Genomic DNA, 15,687 nt, shown 5'->3' on the forward strand with positions numbered 1-15,687 from the left:
ACATTTCCAAGACAGGTAAGCATTGAAAGAAGTTCTCCCTGCAGAGATTGTAGCACTGTAAATATCTATAGGACTGAAATGAAAATGCATTCATTGGAATTAAACAGTTGTTAAAAAAAAACTGCCACTCTGCATTATAGATTTCCTCTACTCTGCTCTATACTGCACTCATGCACTCATTAAATATTTAATAACTGCAACCTTTGAAGTTCATATTTACGCTTTGCCTGATAACAGACTGTATTTATTAAATAATGTATGCATTACAATAATTGCACCTATTGCCACAGCGATGTGTGTGTGTTTCTGCAGGTTGTCTCAGCTATAGCAGTCCTCTGCTGGCCCTGATGGACTCATTAGGCCACAGAGTACAAGAGAGACACAATCCTCTCAGCTGGTGGTTCAGAGACCCCCTGCACAGCTCCTCTGATCCACTACAATCCCCCCAACACTGGCACAATACTGTGTTGGCTCCCTCAACCAGTGGGTTTTTAAGTGAGTGCGTTTGTTTGTTAGTGTGCTTGTGTAAGGGGACCGTGATTGTGTGTTCCCGCGTGTGAGTGTGTTTTTGCGCATTCACAAGTGTGTGTGTGTGTGTGTGTGTGTGTGTGTGTGTGTGTGTTGGTGTGTGTGCCGGTGTGTGTGCCGGTGTGTGTAACAAGCATAGAGGAATAGAGAAACAAAGAGATAGATGGTGAGGGAGAGAGAATAAGTGAGAGAAAGAGAGAGCATGTGAAACTGGAGCAAAATGACGTCAGAAAGACATTGGCTACCATTCATTTTATTTCCCCCCCAGAACAAAAACACTGGGCAGCTCAGCTAAGACCACCCCAGCCCTGGGGCACCTTTACACAACAACCAACCATCCCCCAAGATAGCACCGTGCATCCTCTTTCATGTTTCCCAACAATTCCTTGTACTCCTGTCTTACCTGTGCAGGTGAAGCACTTGACGTGGAAGTGGGTGTCCTGAACTCGCACCACCTCCCCCTTGCACACCTCCCGGCAACGCTGGCACCTGATTGGTCCAGAGCTGCCACCGCGCCCCCCGGCAGCGGTGCCTTGCTGATGGGTTCCTGCAGAGGAGAGAAGGCATGCAATTAAGTGCATGTAATTATTGCAATCTATGTTCAAAGAGTGACCATTGAGAAATGTTTGCGTCCGAGCGACATTGAGCATCTTACGTTTAACGTAATGGAGTAAGCAACGGAGAATCTGTGCACTTATTTCCCATGTTGTTAGATTGTTCGTTAACCATTTCCAATAACATAGACACAAGATGGCTCACTTCTTAAGAGAAGATACTATTCAGATCACATTATCACTTTGTCAAATAGTTTCATTATTATTGTTTCACCTGAGCATGATGAAACTCATGGAATGAACATAATCATATTCTTAGAGCTTTCAACCTTCCACAGCTCCTCTCCTCAGTACTAATCTGAATATCTGTCGGCCTCGATAGAGACATAGAGAGGTGCGCATAACTGTCACTTACACCATGCACCGAACATCAAATTATCGGATGTGTGTATATTGTGTTTACACACAGTGTGTATATTTGAAATACCAGCCATTGTGCGTGCTGCCGCACCCTGGTATTTTGCAGGTAAAAAGTGTATTAAACGATATATTCTCTCTGGATTTGAGGCAATATGATAAATGCTTGTAGCTCTGTCAACTGCGGCGCTCAAGGCGTGAGTCTTTACACCTCTATAAACCTTCGGTGTGCTCGCCCGCTCACTTTATTTTCTCTCGCACTCACGCGCCCACTCATGCGAGTCAACAGTGCTGTGTCAGGTTAGGATGGGTCTCCTCTACTCTCTCTGTACACATTAGCTAACTTGTCAGACTCGTCCCGCGGGCGTGAAATGCAATCTCAGCCAGTCGGGAACACACATCGCTCTGCCTAACAGGGATTCAGGAGCACCACATAGAGTAGTCGTTTGACGATACAAAATATAGTCTGCTATATCGGTTACATTATCATTGCTCACATCGCGAACTTCATCAAGACAAGAGGATCGGAGCCTCTGTAAGATTTGGACAGAGGAGGGTAACGGTAATCTCGTCGTTAAGGTGTTTGATTCCCATCTGAAAGGTTTTTCAGTGTAATTCATTCATGGAAAATAAAATATTAATTTCGATAAATGAGCTTAATACTCTGCTTAATACTGTATAGATTGATTTAACAGCCATTAACTACTACAGAAGATTAGTGCCATCCTTCCAATATAATGGAAGCAGCTGTATTCACATCCTCTTAATATTGAGCTCCATCGTCCCACAAGAGTGCTCCCCCCACCGCTGAAGGAGATACAGCCAGAGGGCAGCCAGCCTGCTTAGCTTGATCTAACCTTCCATGCCAGGATCCACCTGTGGCTTTGCCCCCACCCAATATTTTGTGCAGTAAAATAAGCTATGCCATAATCATTACCGTGACAGAAAGGGAGATAATCCTCAATTTTCCATAATCTCATTTTCTATACAGATAATATGGATGTGGCAAATACATACATTTTACATTTGTTTCACTCAACAAAGGGGTTAATTGTTGCCATCCCAAGTGCGGCAATCATTTATTGTTCCTGACCCACAGCTTGAAAACCACTGACTCATAATGGAGTCCGTAGTTAGAAGCTTCTCCATGCCCCGGGCGAGATCAGGGACAACTGACATGTTTTTCGAATGATCTAGCTGCACTGTGCCCATGAGGGCTGAAACAAAACGTCAATTGTGCATCATGGGCACCAGTGCGTCCATCCACCGTGGGCACAGGAGAGAATGTGCACATGACTCCAGCTGTTATTGTCCTCGCCAGTGCATGGTGGTGGGCCCTGGGAGATGCGTGCGCCTGCTTCGCTTCAACACTCCCAACATCCCACACACAGGTTTCTATTAGCACACTGTTTTACACACATGCTGGCACTGGCAGCGCCACTGGGTCGCCATAACCCAGCAGCACACACACATACACTCATATACGGTCAGCTATACGCATAAACAAACACACACACACACACACACACACCTCACTGTCATACACACAAACATAAACACAACTCAAACATACCTCGCTCGTAAACACACACACACACACATCATCCTTACATACACATATAACAGAACTTTGTGTATGTGTGGGTCTTTGCCTGTGTGTGTGTGTGTTTGTGCATGTGTGAGTGACGTGTCCATGTGTATAAAAGTCAACAAGAAGGGGACCCAGTGTTGAACTGTGAGGTCAGGTAAATAATGAGCAGCAACGAACCAATCAGGTGTGAAGGAAAGATAATCGAAAATAATGGTGAGAAGCAGCAGAGCTCTTTGTGGACTGTCAACACCTATGCAGACACACAGCACAACCCAGACAATGGTACAGTCCTTCTCGAAACAACGCTTTTCAAACCTTTCCCATGGTACACATCCCCTTGGTCGTCCAATGCTATATTAACCACACTGACCTTGTTATATATGCACAGTTACTACAGCAGCAAAAAACAAAGCCAATTATTTTGAATGCCTTGTATTTGGAGCAGGGCAGCCCAGGAGGATTTCATCTAATGAGGGTCTGTAATCTGCTCATTTACTGACGTGGCCACTGGGTAACAACACAGGCTTTGGCGTGTGTGCTGTGTGTACTGTGTAGTGTGTGGTGAATGCGTGGCATATTTAGCATTTGTGTGTGTGGTATGTGTGTAGTGTGTGTGTGTATCTTGCGTGTAAAGAAAAACCCCATTAGAAGGCAACAGTCCTGTAGTGGTCCTAGGACGCGATGGAGCGTTGTTCCTCCACTTCCTTTAACCCTGCCCCCTCTGCCACAGCCTTTGCAGTATTTTTTTTGCAATCCTTAGATTTGATTGATCAAAATCTGGTAATTGGGGTATAAGCCTACACACAAAAGAATCGTATATAGGAATTAGAACAAGTCATTCTCTGCAACAACTTCAATACAGAACAGACAGGGACGCACACAAATAACGACAGACCCCCATTCTCCACATTGCACGACGCTGAAGGCAATACGTGACCGCCTAATTGCGCCAGCGTGTTCAAAACACGCTAAACCTCGCCAAGCTCTTCCCTGTATGAGCCCATTAGCGAGCCCTTAAAACTAGCATCCTGCCTCACCCCCCACCCCCCCTGCGGTCAGGGTGTTGACTCACCCTGTTCTAATGTCAGCCGACCGGTCCACAGGTGTTAAGCACTGACTCTAGACCTGTGGGTGGCCCTCCCCTGTGGCACTAAAGTATGTGTGTGTGTGAGAGTGTTGGTGGGTTGATAACAGTATGTCCTCATGCATAGAGCGGCTGCTCCTGCTATTCCCCCTGCCCTCCAAACACACACACACACACACACACACACACACCCACACACCCTTTCCCTGACCTGAGGGCCCCTGAAGAGATGAGGAGAGCATGCTGGGAGATTATTCACATGGGGGTGTGAGAAGATGGGTCGTGACAGGCCCCGCCCTCCCCCAGCCCCTCCCAATCTCTCTACGAGCGGGAAACCATAGTACGGAATTAAATGATAGAGAACCAGAATTGTAGAGAACCATAATCATTCAGATTATTTTTTTGGGATTGAAGTAAAATTAATCATCCCAATTAATCCCAGTGACATCAAACACCCATATAGTATTCTGTCAGTCTACGGAGAAAGGGAGGGGCCACGGTCTGAATGTGCGATCCCACCAGAGCCAAGGTCACGCACAGAAGAAGTGGAGGACGGAGGAGGCAACCGGTGAGCATCGCCATTTCTCAAATGTCGGTGCTCTTCATTCATTCATTATCATGTGGAGCGTGAATGATTGGCATGATTTTGAAATTTAGCCATGGTCATTCGCACTCATTTTTCTCAATGTAAAATGTCCCTCACACCCTATGGGTTGCATGGGTTAAAGGTCTATTAAATGTCTATTATATCTGCATGATCATTCGATTGGCTCCAGTTTTGCCGCTCCACAGATTAGGAGGGAGGACAGCGATCGTATCTGCCACCGGTTTAGATTCCTTCTTTGTTCCAAGAATCCGAATGATTCATGGCTTACATCAAACCTGTCACTGGCGAAGATTGATTGTTTACCATTTAGGTTCAGCGCGTCAAGCTTTAAAACGTAACAGCACCAGCTAGGGAACATTGATTTTTGATCCTAATATGCAATATTTATACCTAAGCTCCAGATGTTTTTTATTGACATTTTCAATTTTACTGCTGGAAGAAAGATAGAGAGAATGGGAGGTAGATAGAGTAAGAGCAAGAGAGAGCAGGACAGAAAGAGATAGAATAAAATAGAGGAAGAGGGAGGGTGAGAGAGTAGGAGAAAGAGGGAATGAGAAATAGAAAACATGGGCAAAGGACATCGAAAAATAGAGTGGCAAAGAGAGAGCGCGACAGAGAGAGCTACACAGAGAAAAAGAAAGACAGAGAGATGGGGGGTGAGAGAGAGAAGGCCAGAGAGGGAGAGGCTAATAGGGAGTCAGCACTGTCAGTGATGAATGGCTCTGCAGGTTCCCACAATTCCCTGAGCACAATGATCGGTATATTGATCAACACAAGTTTTACCAGTCCCCAGAAACAACCACACAAACACCCATGCACACACACACACACACACACACACACACACACACACACACACACACACACACACACGAAGAACAAAGCTGGAGGAGAGCAGAAACTGTGAGTAAACTTTATGAAATGTGCTCACATGAAGAACCTCTACCTTTTCGTTTTTGCAATGTTTTGCAAAATATGGCTGTGTGTGTGGCTGGGTGTATTTATGCATGTCTCAGTGTATGTCATGTGAGATGTGACATGTGAAAAAATAATTGTCGCGGCCAGATGTTCAAATATTTTATTTATGACCTATATTTATACTACACACACAGTACTCTTCTAACTACCCTCAGTGACCACGAGAGACGCTCGCCAGAAAGATCAAATGCCATTTGTATCTAGTCTGTCTGTCTGTCCGTCCGTCCGTCCGTCCGTCCGTCCGTCCGTCCGTCCGTCCGTCTGTCTGTCTGTGTGTGATCACAGTGAATGTAGTGGGAAACAGCCCACAGCTCAGTCTAAACTAGCATATTCATGTCCATGCTATGAATATATGCTTCAGGAGAGGAGAGGAGGGAAGAGAGTAGATTGGCGTAGAGAGGAGAGGAAATGTAAGGAGATGAGATAACAAATGAGGACAGATGAGAGGAGAGGTGGAGAGAAGTGGAGAAAAAGAGCGGTAGAGAGGAAAATAGACAGTTGAAAGGTGAGGTGACATGTGAGATGAGTGGAGACGGGAGTAGAGTAAAGGAGAGCAGAAGAGAGGAGAGGTAAGGAGCGGTGAGGAGAGGCAAGGTGATGCGAGGAGAGGAGACCAGACAAGAGGAGAGGAGAGTATCAGACAGGCCGGGAGAGGAGAGGCGAGGAGAAAAAAGGAAAGGCAAGGCAAGGAGGGCAGAGAAGAGGAAAGGAGAGAAGAGGACAGTAGAGGCAAGGAACAAAGAGGAGAGGAAAGGAGAGGAGAGAAGAGGCTAAGAGAGGACAGGAGAGGCAAGGAGTTGAGAGGAGAGGAAGAAGAGGAGAGGCAAAGCAAGGAGCAGAGAGGACAGGAGAGGGGATGAGGGGAGAGGAGTTGCAAGGAGAGGCAAGCCAAGGAGCGGAAAGGAGAGGAGCGGAGTGGAAGGGAGGGAGGGGAGAATAAGAGCGGTGGGGGGACAGTTGATAAGAATGTAGAGGTACTGATGGTGAGGAGAGGGGACGAGAGCAGAAGAGACGAAAGGGGAGAGCAGAAGAGAAAGAATAGAGTGATAACAAAGGCAGAAGTAGAGTAAGGTAAGAGAAGGCGTTAAGGAAAATGGGAGGAGGGGAGAGTTGACAGATGTTCTTTAACTTTTGCACTTGTTTTTTGCCTGAAGCTGATGTACTGACACCTGTCACACCACCATCTGTCTGCAACGTCACACACACACACACACACAGACAGACACCCACACACACACCCACTCATAATCCTGACATAGCAATTGTATGATATCATCCATGTGCATCTGTTTTTTGCACGTGTGAGAGTGTGTATGTACATGTGCCTGCGCTCAGGTAACCGACACTCAACAGGCTTGTGTGACACAACTACACACTCACACTGTGACAGCTGAGAAGACACTCTCAGTGCTCAACAAAGGGATTCTCAAAATTATTCCGTAGCAAGTGCATGGGAGAAGCAAATAGTGCAGGGCCAGAAGAAGAAGCAAAACATAGCAAGCCAAGACGTGGCGCTGGAGGACTAAGGGTACTGAATTATGCATTCACCTCCTGACCCCACATAATGACATGCCACATGATGAAAGATGCAGTTCCTCTTGTAGAGAGGGAAAGGTGAACTCCAGTGTGTGTGTGTGTGTGTGTGTGTGTGTGTGTGTGTGTGTGTGTGTGTGTGTGTGTGTGTGTGTGTGTGTGTGTGTGTGTGTGTGTGTGTGTGTGTGTGTCACATGGAGGCTGGAAGGAGCGTGGCAAACATCTTCTGAACTGGCCTGAGAGTCAGCCTCAGGCAGAAGAGATGAGAGGGAATCTACAAAGTTCCCCTGCCAGGCATGAGGTTATATATACTGCGGCGTGGTTTGCAGGAAACACACAAACAAACAAACTGTACGATTTAGTGGACAACAGAAACCCCAGTGAATACCCCTAACCTGTCTGAAATGTTTGACTGTGTTTGGAGCCAGTTTCCATGGGCATGGTGTGAAAGCGCTGAGGGTCATGAAGTGAATACAAAGTGCTCTTGTGCCTTGTCTTGCATGAGGGGGGCATGCCGTCCATCTCATGACCCATGCTGTTCCTTTGAGTACATGCGGAGGGATGGCACATCTCACAGCGCAGAAGACAAAAGACACAGAGCAATGAAGATACCGTCAGAGTTGGGACAGTCATAGGTACATGAACTCTCTCTTACAACACACAAACACAGACACACACAAAAAAGTACACACACACTCCACACACAGACAAACATATACCACACAAACTCTCACACGCATAAACTCCCACACACACACACACACACACACACACACACACAGCTGGTCCCCCGCTTAACCAGCAAAGCCGCCTGATTCAGCTGACAAGGAATCAGTGTCAGAGTCAGCTGATCTGGGGTCCATTCAGAAGGAGAGAGGCCCCCCTTCAGGGCTCTGCTGGGATCCAACTCAATCAGCTGGTTCAGGGATGAGCATGTGCGCCATCCCTTTGGGCTGTGCTCTGGTCCCCATGTGCTAAATCACAGCTCTCTGAGCGCATGAGTACAGACAGAAGCCCTATTGTCAGGCTAGAGATGCCTCCACAATCAGTTGAACAGACACTTCTTGAAGAAATCTAAAAATAGACGTGGTCCTTTGAGAAAGTGCAACAGATGAGCCCTTGACCGGTGCTAGAGGTCGTAGGTCAACCCTAGGACCTGGTGTCGGGGAGAATGACTCGATTGATTTATGTGTGAGAGAAAGCAGCAGAGAAATTAGTAGAAGTAGAAGCATAAAAGGACAGCAGCTGAGAGCTATTGTAGGTGGACAAAGACTCCACAAAAAGCCCCTTGAAATCACTTCAGTAAACACTGCTTTGACCTCCAAATATACTTAGTTATCTTCTCTAACCTGATACAATTCTCAGATTCCTCTAAAACCAGAGCCAACAACTTAAAAAGAACCGTTCTGCATCAGTCCCTATCAGTTATTCAATTAAAGGCTAACACGATTACAGTTGTGAGATATGCAACTATAAATAGGCTAGTGTCATCAAATATTGAGTAGATACTTTGTTATTGTGATGTATTTTTTTTTTTACAAAGCCCTACATAATATACATGGTTGGTGTGTGTTTTTGTATTCCAAACTAAATAGTGGGCTCGCGCTGTGAAAGTAGTGCGCGCACAACGGACTTACCACTGGAACTCATGATGCCAAACGGTTCTTATCCAAAACAAAGCCGCTTCCTCCGGAATAATCCCATAAAGCACAAAGGAAAAGCTTCACTTTACACTTTGTTCCGTGTTATGGATAGGCTTATTAAAATTCCGCTGAAACGTAGATGATGCTCCGGACTGAGTCAAGGCTTCCAAATACAATGTTGTCACGAGGAGCCAACACAAGGAGAAGAAAAATAAAAGCCAGGTGGTAAATAGTGTTCTGGACAAACGAGAATGTTCCCGATGTTCATGAATTTCCAGCCACAGTTTCCACCGGTTCTGGTCGAGCCAACAATGTTAGTCAGAGGAAACTGACAGCAAACGACCATACAATGCTGTTCAGTCGCATTCCACCTTCCACGTTAGCTACTGGCTGTTTCTAGATCTCCACTGGTTCTTCTCTCCCTAGCGGTGTGCTGTCACTGTGCGCTCTTGCTGCTGCTGCTGCTGCTGCTGCTGCCGGACGACGGGGGCTCGCGCGCTCTCATCAAACTCCCGGTTTCCATCCCGGCTTTATAGGCGACGTCACTCCCAGTGTGGGCGCGCGAGGGTCGGTGCAAAACGAGACAGAAAATAACGGAGCGGACGATTGTTCCGAGCGTGGATTAACACAAGTGTCAAGGCGCATGGGCTTGAATTGGGGTTGGGCTCTTTCCCCCCCTTAATTCCATCAACGACTAAAACTGTTATGACGTCGCCCTCTCCTGGAAAGTTGATGTATAAGCAAATTAGTTAATTGGATTATCCACTAGAGATTGTGTATAGACAGCGGAGCTTAATGCGCTTTTGTTTGTGAAACAAGCAACACGTTAAGGAAACAGTGTGTTAAAATGTTCATGAATTACATATAATCGTAAATGTGTGTGATTTCCTCTCCACCCTCGGACTTTCCTTCACTTCTAAATGCATAAATGAGCTGAACGCTGTCCCAATGACTGCATGTTTTAGATGATAACAAGAGATGCCATCTAGCGACCACATTACAAGACGCTAATAACAATTAATGTTGTTGTGTATACGTATGTAATTATTGATGTATGCATTCATTCACTTATTTATTTTCTTTATGTAAATTAATAAATTATTGAGTATATGGCATACCATATCAGTTAGTATTTGCTTTTAATTGATTTTCCTCAAAGATATTAAATGAAGAATGTTATTTTTAGTTAAAGGAGACATATCATGGTGTTTTTCCAACAAGTGACATAGCATATGTTTTGAAGCTGTTTGCTGGAAATAGCTTTTAGGAAAATAATTCTCACCTACCGCTGTTCCCCTCTGTTTCAGTCCCTTCAGAATGCGCTGTTTCTGGTGTTTGTAGCTTTACTGCAAATGAGCTGCTGCCCATTGACCAATGAGCTGTCAGACTGGACCACAGCATGGAGGAGAAGTTTGCGGACTCCTGGAGCTCTATATCTATATAATATAATGGCGAGCACCACGGGGAGGACAAGACGGGAGCCCAGGTTAACAGGTTACGCAACTCCCGTGCCCCATACACCGCACGACTCCGATAGTTGCCTTTATTGAACAACCCCGAACGCAATAGAAACACGGCACACCTCTCCAACACACCCAACACTCTCACTAATGGTCCCGATCACACTACACACCGTACAACAATGGAACAACACACAATTAACACACAACCAATAAAAACCCCAAACCCGTTAACCCCACTTAACCGAACAACAGAACAAGTTGATGAAAGCCCCTTTTGTCAACTGACAACCCCAATTCCCAGGATCCCTTGCGCGACCCCGGAGGAGTCGCCACAATATAATATAATATAATATAATATAATATAATATAATATAATATAATATAATATAATATAATTATAATAATATAATATAATATAATATAATATATAGGTATTTATATAATATTATATCTAATATCACGGCCAAAAGCTATGTGGGCCTCGAATGATATTATGAATCATGAAGACTGCGTCTGACGTCTCTGGTACTTCAACAACAAGTAAAGACTCGTAGTGGGGGTTATCTCTAACCTGACTCCGCCAGATGGATTGATACGCATTTGCTCAGCATATCCATCTGGGAACCTTCCGTTGGAGTACTTTTGGGAAGGGGCGAAAATACTGGTTAGCTGATTAGATAAACCATCTGTCTATCACCAAGTTTGTTGGTGATAGACGGGCCAAATCAACCAATCAGATCAACGGAAGCCGCCGTGTTGTTTTAGACTGAACAGTCGCTTCTCGTTGCGTCACACCTAAACCCGCCTCAAAACCACGCTGATTGGCCGGTCATTTAGCAATCGGCTCCAAATTTTCTCAATCAAAGGTTACCAGACTGATCTGCGAGTAAATACAATGGAGCTCGCAAGATCAGGATGGACTCACGAGGCTAGGTTATCTCGGCCATGAGCCACGACATGGAGGAGAAAGGGATTGTTCTCCGGGAGCTGCCAGACTGCCGCCGAGCTCCCCGTGCCGGAGCTCCCGGAGTACACCGCCGGAGCTGCAGGCGGGGGGAGCCCGCCTGCAGTCCCGCAGCTCAGCTCCAGGAGTACAATCCCTCCATGTCTTCTCCTACGGAGGGCCGCCAAAGCTTCCGGCAGAGAAAGGGATTGTACTCCCGGAGCTGAGCTGCTGCCGAGCTCCCCCCGCCGGAGCTGCTCGTCCGCTGGTCCACAAAATCTTAGCTATGCTCTGATTGGAGGGGAGTGGGGAAGTGGGAGGTAATATTCAAATGTGCCCCCTTCCTACGTAGGAGGGGGCGCCGAAACTGACTCGCTCGTTTGGTAACTTTAGGCGGGGTACTTTCAGAATGAGCGATATGAGTGCATATCGCACTCAAAAAATCATGTACAGTTTGTGTGCGTGTGGGAGCACCAGAGACCCAAAACAACGCCCCAAATCCCAGTAATAGTGTTGTTTTCATAATATGTCCCCTTTAAGAATATATACTTGTGCTTTATGTATTTATGTGATTTAAGGATGTGGTTCCGTCATAAGAGGAAACCCTGGTTATGAGTTGAGGAAGCTGGACAATAGAGGGATATCTGAGGGTCAAGTGGTCTCCCTGCAAACTGCAAGCCCCCCCCTCCCTCCCCTTTCTCTCCATGACAGAACCACAAGCCCACCTCCTATTGATGGAGCTCCACAGTGAGCCCCACCTCTCCACGATGGAGCTCCACAGTGAGCTCTGCCTCTCCACGATGGAGCTCCACAGTGAGCCCCACCGCTCCACGATGGAGCTCCACAGTGAGCCCTACCTCTCCACGATGGAGCTCCACAGTGAGCTCCGCATCTCCATGAGGGAGCTCCACAGTGAGCCCTACAGCTTATTGATGGAGCTCCACAGTTTGCACCACCTGGTGAAGCTCCACAGTGAGCCCCACCTCTCCACGCTGGAAATCAACATCCCTACAACATCTTGATGGAGCTCCACAGTTAGCCCCACCTCTCTACGATGGAGCTCCACAGTGAGCCCAACAGCTTCTTGAAGGAGCTCTAGAGTGAGCCCCACCTCTCCAAGATGGAGCTCCACAATTATCTCCGCCTCTCCACGATGGAGCTCCACAGTAGGCCCTATAGCATCTTGTTGAAGCGCTACAGTGAGCCCCACCCTCCCCCGGATTGTGCTCCATTGTGGGCTCTCCATGCAGAGCTCAACCGCATGGCCCATTTCCCAATGATTGAGCTCCACAGTGTGGCCCACTCCCCCATGATGGAGCTCCACAGTGTGGCCCACCTCTCCATGATGGAGGTCAATTAAAGAATCACAGTGGGCACAGCAGGACATTCTCCTTTTACCAAGCATAGGTAAAGCATAGGTTCCATCACACGATGGTTTTTTCCTCAATAGGGGAGACAGGGTCAGAAATAAACGTGGCCTTGGGACATTTTGCACCTTAATAATTGCCCACATAATCGAGCAAAGAAATTCTCCTCTCTATTTACAATAAATATTTTTACATTAGAGTCATTGAATATTGCCAGGCAGTATAGAAAAAGACAGCATTTCCCAACATTCGATCAAATCGCCCTGGAAATGATCCAAAATGCCCCGAGACAAATTACAAGGGGGCCAAGTAAGCCCTCTTAAAGAAGTTCATTTCCTACCCTGGGACGGGATGGAGGAAAGTTTATAGGGAAGAATAAAAATAGACAGGAAAGTGGATGAAAATGTGTGTGAGTAGCTTACAAAATGAAGCTTAACCGGAAAGGGTACTTCAAATCATATTACGTCATGTAATGTTGTTAAACACATCGGTTTTAAAATCAATGAAGGTATATGGAAAAACAAATGCCTTTGGAATTCCAGGACTGGAATAAATTATCGTGGTTGTGTGGAGGTTTGGGCGTTTGTGTGTGTCTATGTGTTATGAAGGTTGTGTTAGTGTGTGCGCATGTGTGTGTGGGTTAGGGCGGGTTGGTGTGTGCGTGGATTCTGAACATGCTTCAGTCAGGCGTTGTGCTTTGTCTGACAGACTGACAGCGCAGAAAAACAGGAAACAGTCCTTCCTGAACACTGAAGGCCTATTGGGCCAGGGTATGGGGGGAGGGGACAGTGGGTGGGAGTGGGGAACTGAGAATGCGTTCTCGTTTGCCAATGTGGGCCCCTCAATCTAGCCTGCGTGCCCCCTGAACATCACTGGAGAAAAACATCCTCTGATCTCTGCTTTTGTTGGGCGGTGCAGAATGCAGTGACATCATTCCTTGCCACCCTTTAAGTGCCACACGAAAGACCATAATGCTAACCATTGTCTTTAAACTTGTTCACAACTCATGATGGTGTGGAAGAGAGGCAGACCTAGAGTCATGTAAATATCGACAATACGGTTACAAATAGACTTTTTCACTTTCTACTAAATAACCCCCATGTGTTTGGTAGTCATCCGCTGTTCCTGTTGTTAAAAAAGGCGAGTGTGTCTGTTGTCTCTGACAGTCACACTAGGCGTTGCTCCATTATCATGACAGCTGATCACAACTTTTTCGCATTCTTTCACTCTGAGCCTCACAGTCCCTACGCATTGTCCTGCAACATATCTGTTGGCACACACAACATGCTTAAGGCCACACACGCACACAAACTAACTCACATGCTGATCGCACACATGCACACAAACCCATACACATACATACACACACACACGCACAAACACTAACACACGACGACACACACACTCACATGCACACAAGTAATTAATGCAGTCCTCCATTGCCAATCTACGATCACATGTGCAGGCCCAATATTGCATGGTCAGGGTGACTTTGTTGTGGTGCGGGGGAAGCATGGAATCCTACACAATCAGCTACTGGGTTTATGGTTAACCAAGCAGCGGGGGAAATAGCACAAGAAAGTGAAACACGCAGGGCCTTTGGCTTACTATCTGGTTTGGTGATAGATGGTCATCTGACCAAGAAAGAGGGATCAAATGGTATCCAAAGGTTACCTGGAAGTGGAGAGCATATAAGCAGGAGTATTGGCAGATGGTTGACGTAAGCTCAAGATAGTTGTAGAAAGTGGTGTACATGTTGAGTTGTATGTTATGTAATGATAGACTGACAGCACGAAAGACGGACAGATCAGCAGACGAAGCCATGAACAGGTAGAGAGAGAGACTAAGAGCGAACCGACGAAAGAACGGACAGACAGAGAGATAGAGATATAGATATAGAGAGATAGGGAGATAGATAGTAGAGCTGAATTAGGACATATCCAATCGTTATTAAAATTCAGAAGAGAGCCCTAAAATTGTATAGCCACCTTAAGGAAAGCGACAGCAACACACTCCACAACAAGGCTCTTACCTACAGAGAGTTACACCCGGAACGTGTCCCCTTAGGCAACTAGTCCTGGGAACCTGTCCAACACACAACAACCAACACATCAGGCATAACCAAATTATAAGAAAACGAAAGGAAAACTATTTGGCACATTGGAAAGAGTCCACCAAAAAGTAAGTAAGTAAATTGGCATTCTATTTGTCCTTTAACAGAGACTACACCGTGGCAGAATACCTGACCACCGTGACGTTGTGAAAACTGAGGAAATCCTTGACCAGATACAGACTCAGCGAACACAGCCTGGCCATCGAGAAGGGATGCCACAGACAGACCTGGCTTCCAAGAGAAGACAGACTGTGCTCCCACTGCACACACAACCAACTAGATACAGAACTGCACTTCCTGACTTCCTGCCAGTCATACGAAGACATCAGGAACACACACTTCCCACGGATTACAAAGGCATGCAAGGACTTCAAAGACACTCCAGATGCTCACAAACTGCCATACTTGTTGGGAGAAATACAACAATGTGCGAACGCAGCAGCAAGATTCGTCACCTGTTGTGATGAGAGAAGGATCTCAAACTCCCCATAGACTCATCCCCCTGGACTCACTCTGCACACAATAATTGCACTAATCCTCCGTAATGTAAATACTGTGTATTTAGAGTGTATCTTTATCTTATCTATTTATAAGAGATACTGTAATTTTTGTAATTTTTATAATATCGCACATTTTGCTTTTTAAAGTACTTTTATAGTTTAACATTTGATATGTATAGATACTTATTATTACTATTATTATTATTATTATTATTATTATTATTATTATTATTATATATACCTTACCTTTTTACTTTTTATTTTTATAACGCTGTTTATTTTATTGTTCAACTGCTTTCGCAATGCAAAGGTATATATTTCATGCCAATAAAGCTTTTTTTGAATAGAATTGAAAAAAAATAGGGA

The 15,687-nt window shown here is 45.7% G+C and overlaps 1 protein-coding gene across 1 annotated transcript in view; it reads right to left on the bottom strand.

Annotated features, from left to right (window-relative positions):
- ablim3 (actin binding LIM protein family, member 3) overlaps window positions 1-9,458 on the bottom strand; it is a gene marked incomplete at both ends in the record, with an annotated part of 43,607 nt that extends 34,149 nt beyond the window's left edge. The window contains 3 exons of the mRNA XM_079744907.1: window positions 932-1,075; window positions 4,386-4,417; window positions 9,376-9,458. Coding sequence (XP_079601033.1) covers window positions 932-1,075; window positions 4,386-4,417; window positions 9,376-9,458 — 259 coding nt within the window. The remainder of the gene's footprint in view (window positions 1-931; window positions 1,076-4,385; window positions 4,418-9,375) is intronic.
- Window positions 9,459-15,687: the final 6,229 nt, after the last annotated feature.

The sequence above is a fragment of the Pollachius pollachius genome (assembly GCF_949987615.1).
Source record: "Pollachius pollachius genome assembly, chromosome: 10".
Classification (NCBI taxonomy): Eukaryota; Metazoa; Chordata; class Actinopteri; order Gadiformes; family Gadidae; genus Pollachius; species Pollachius pollachius.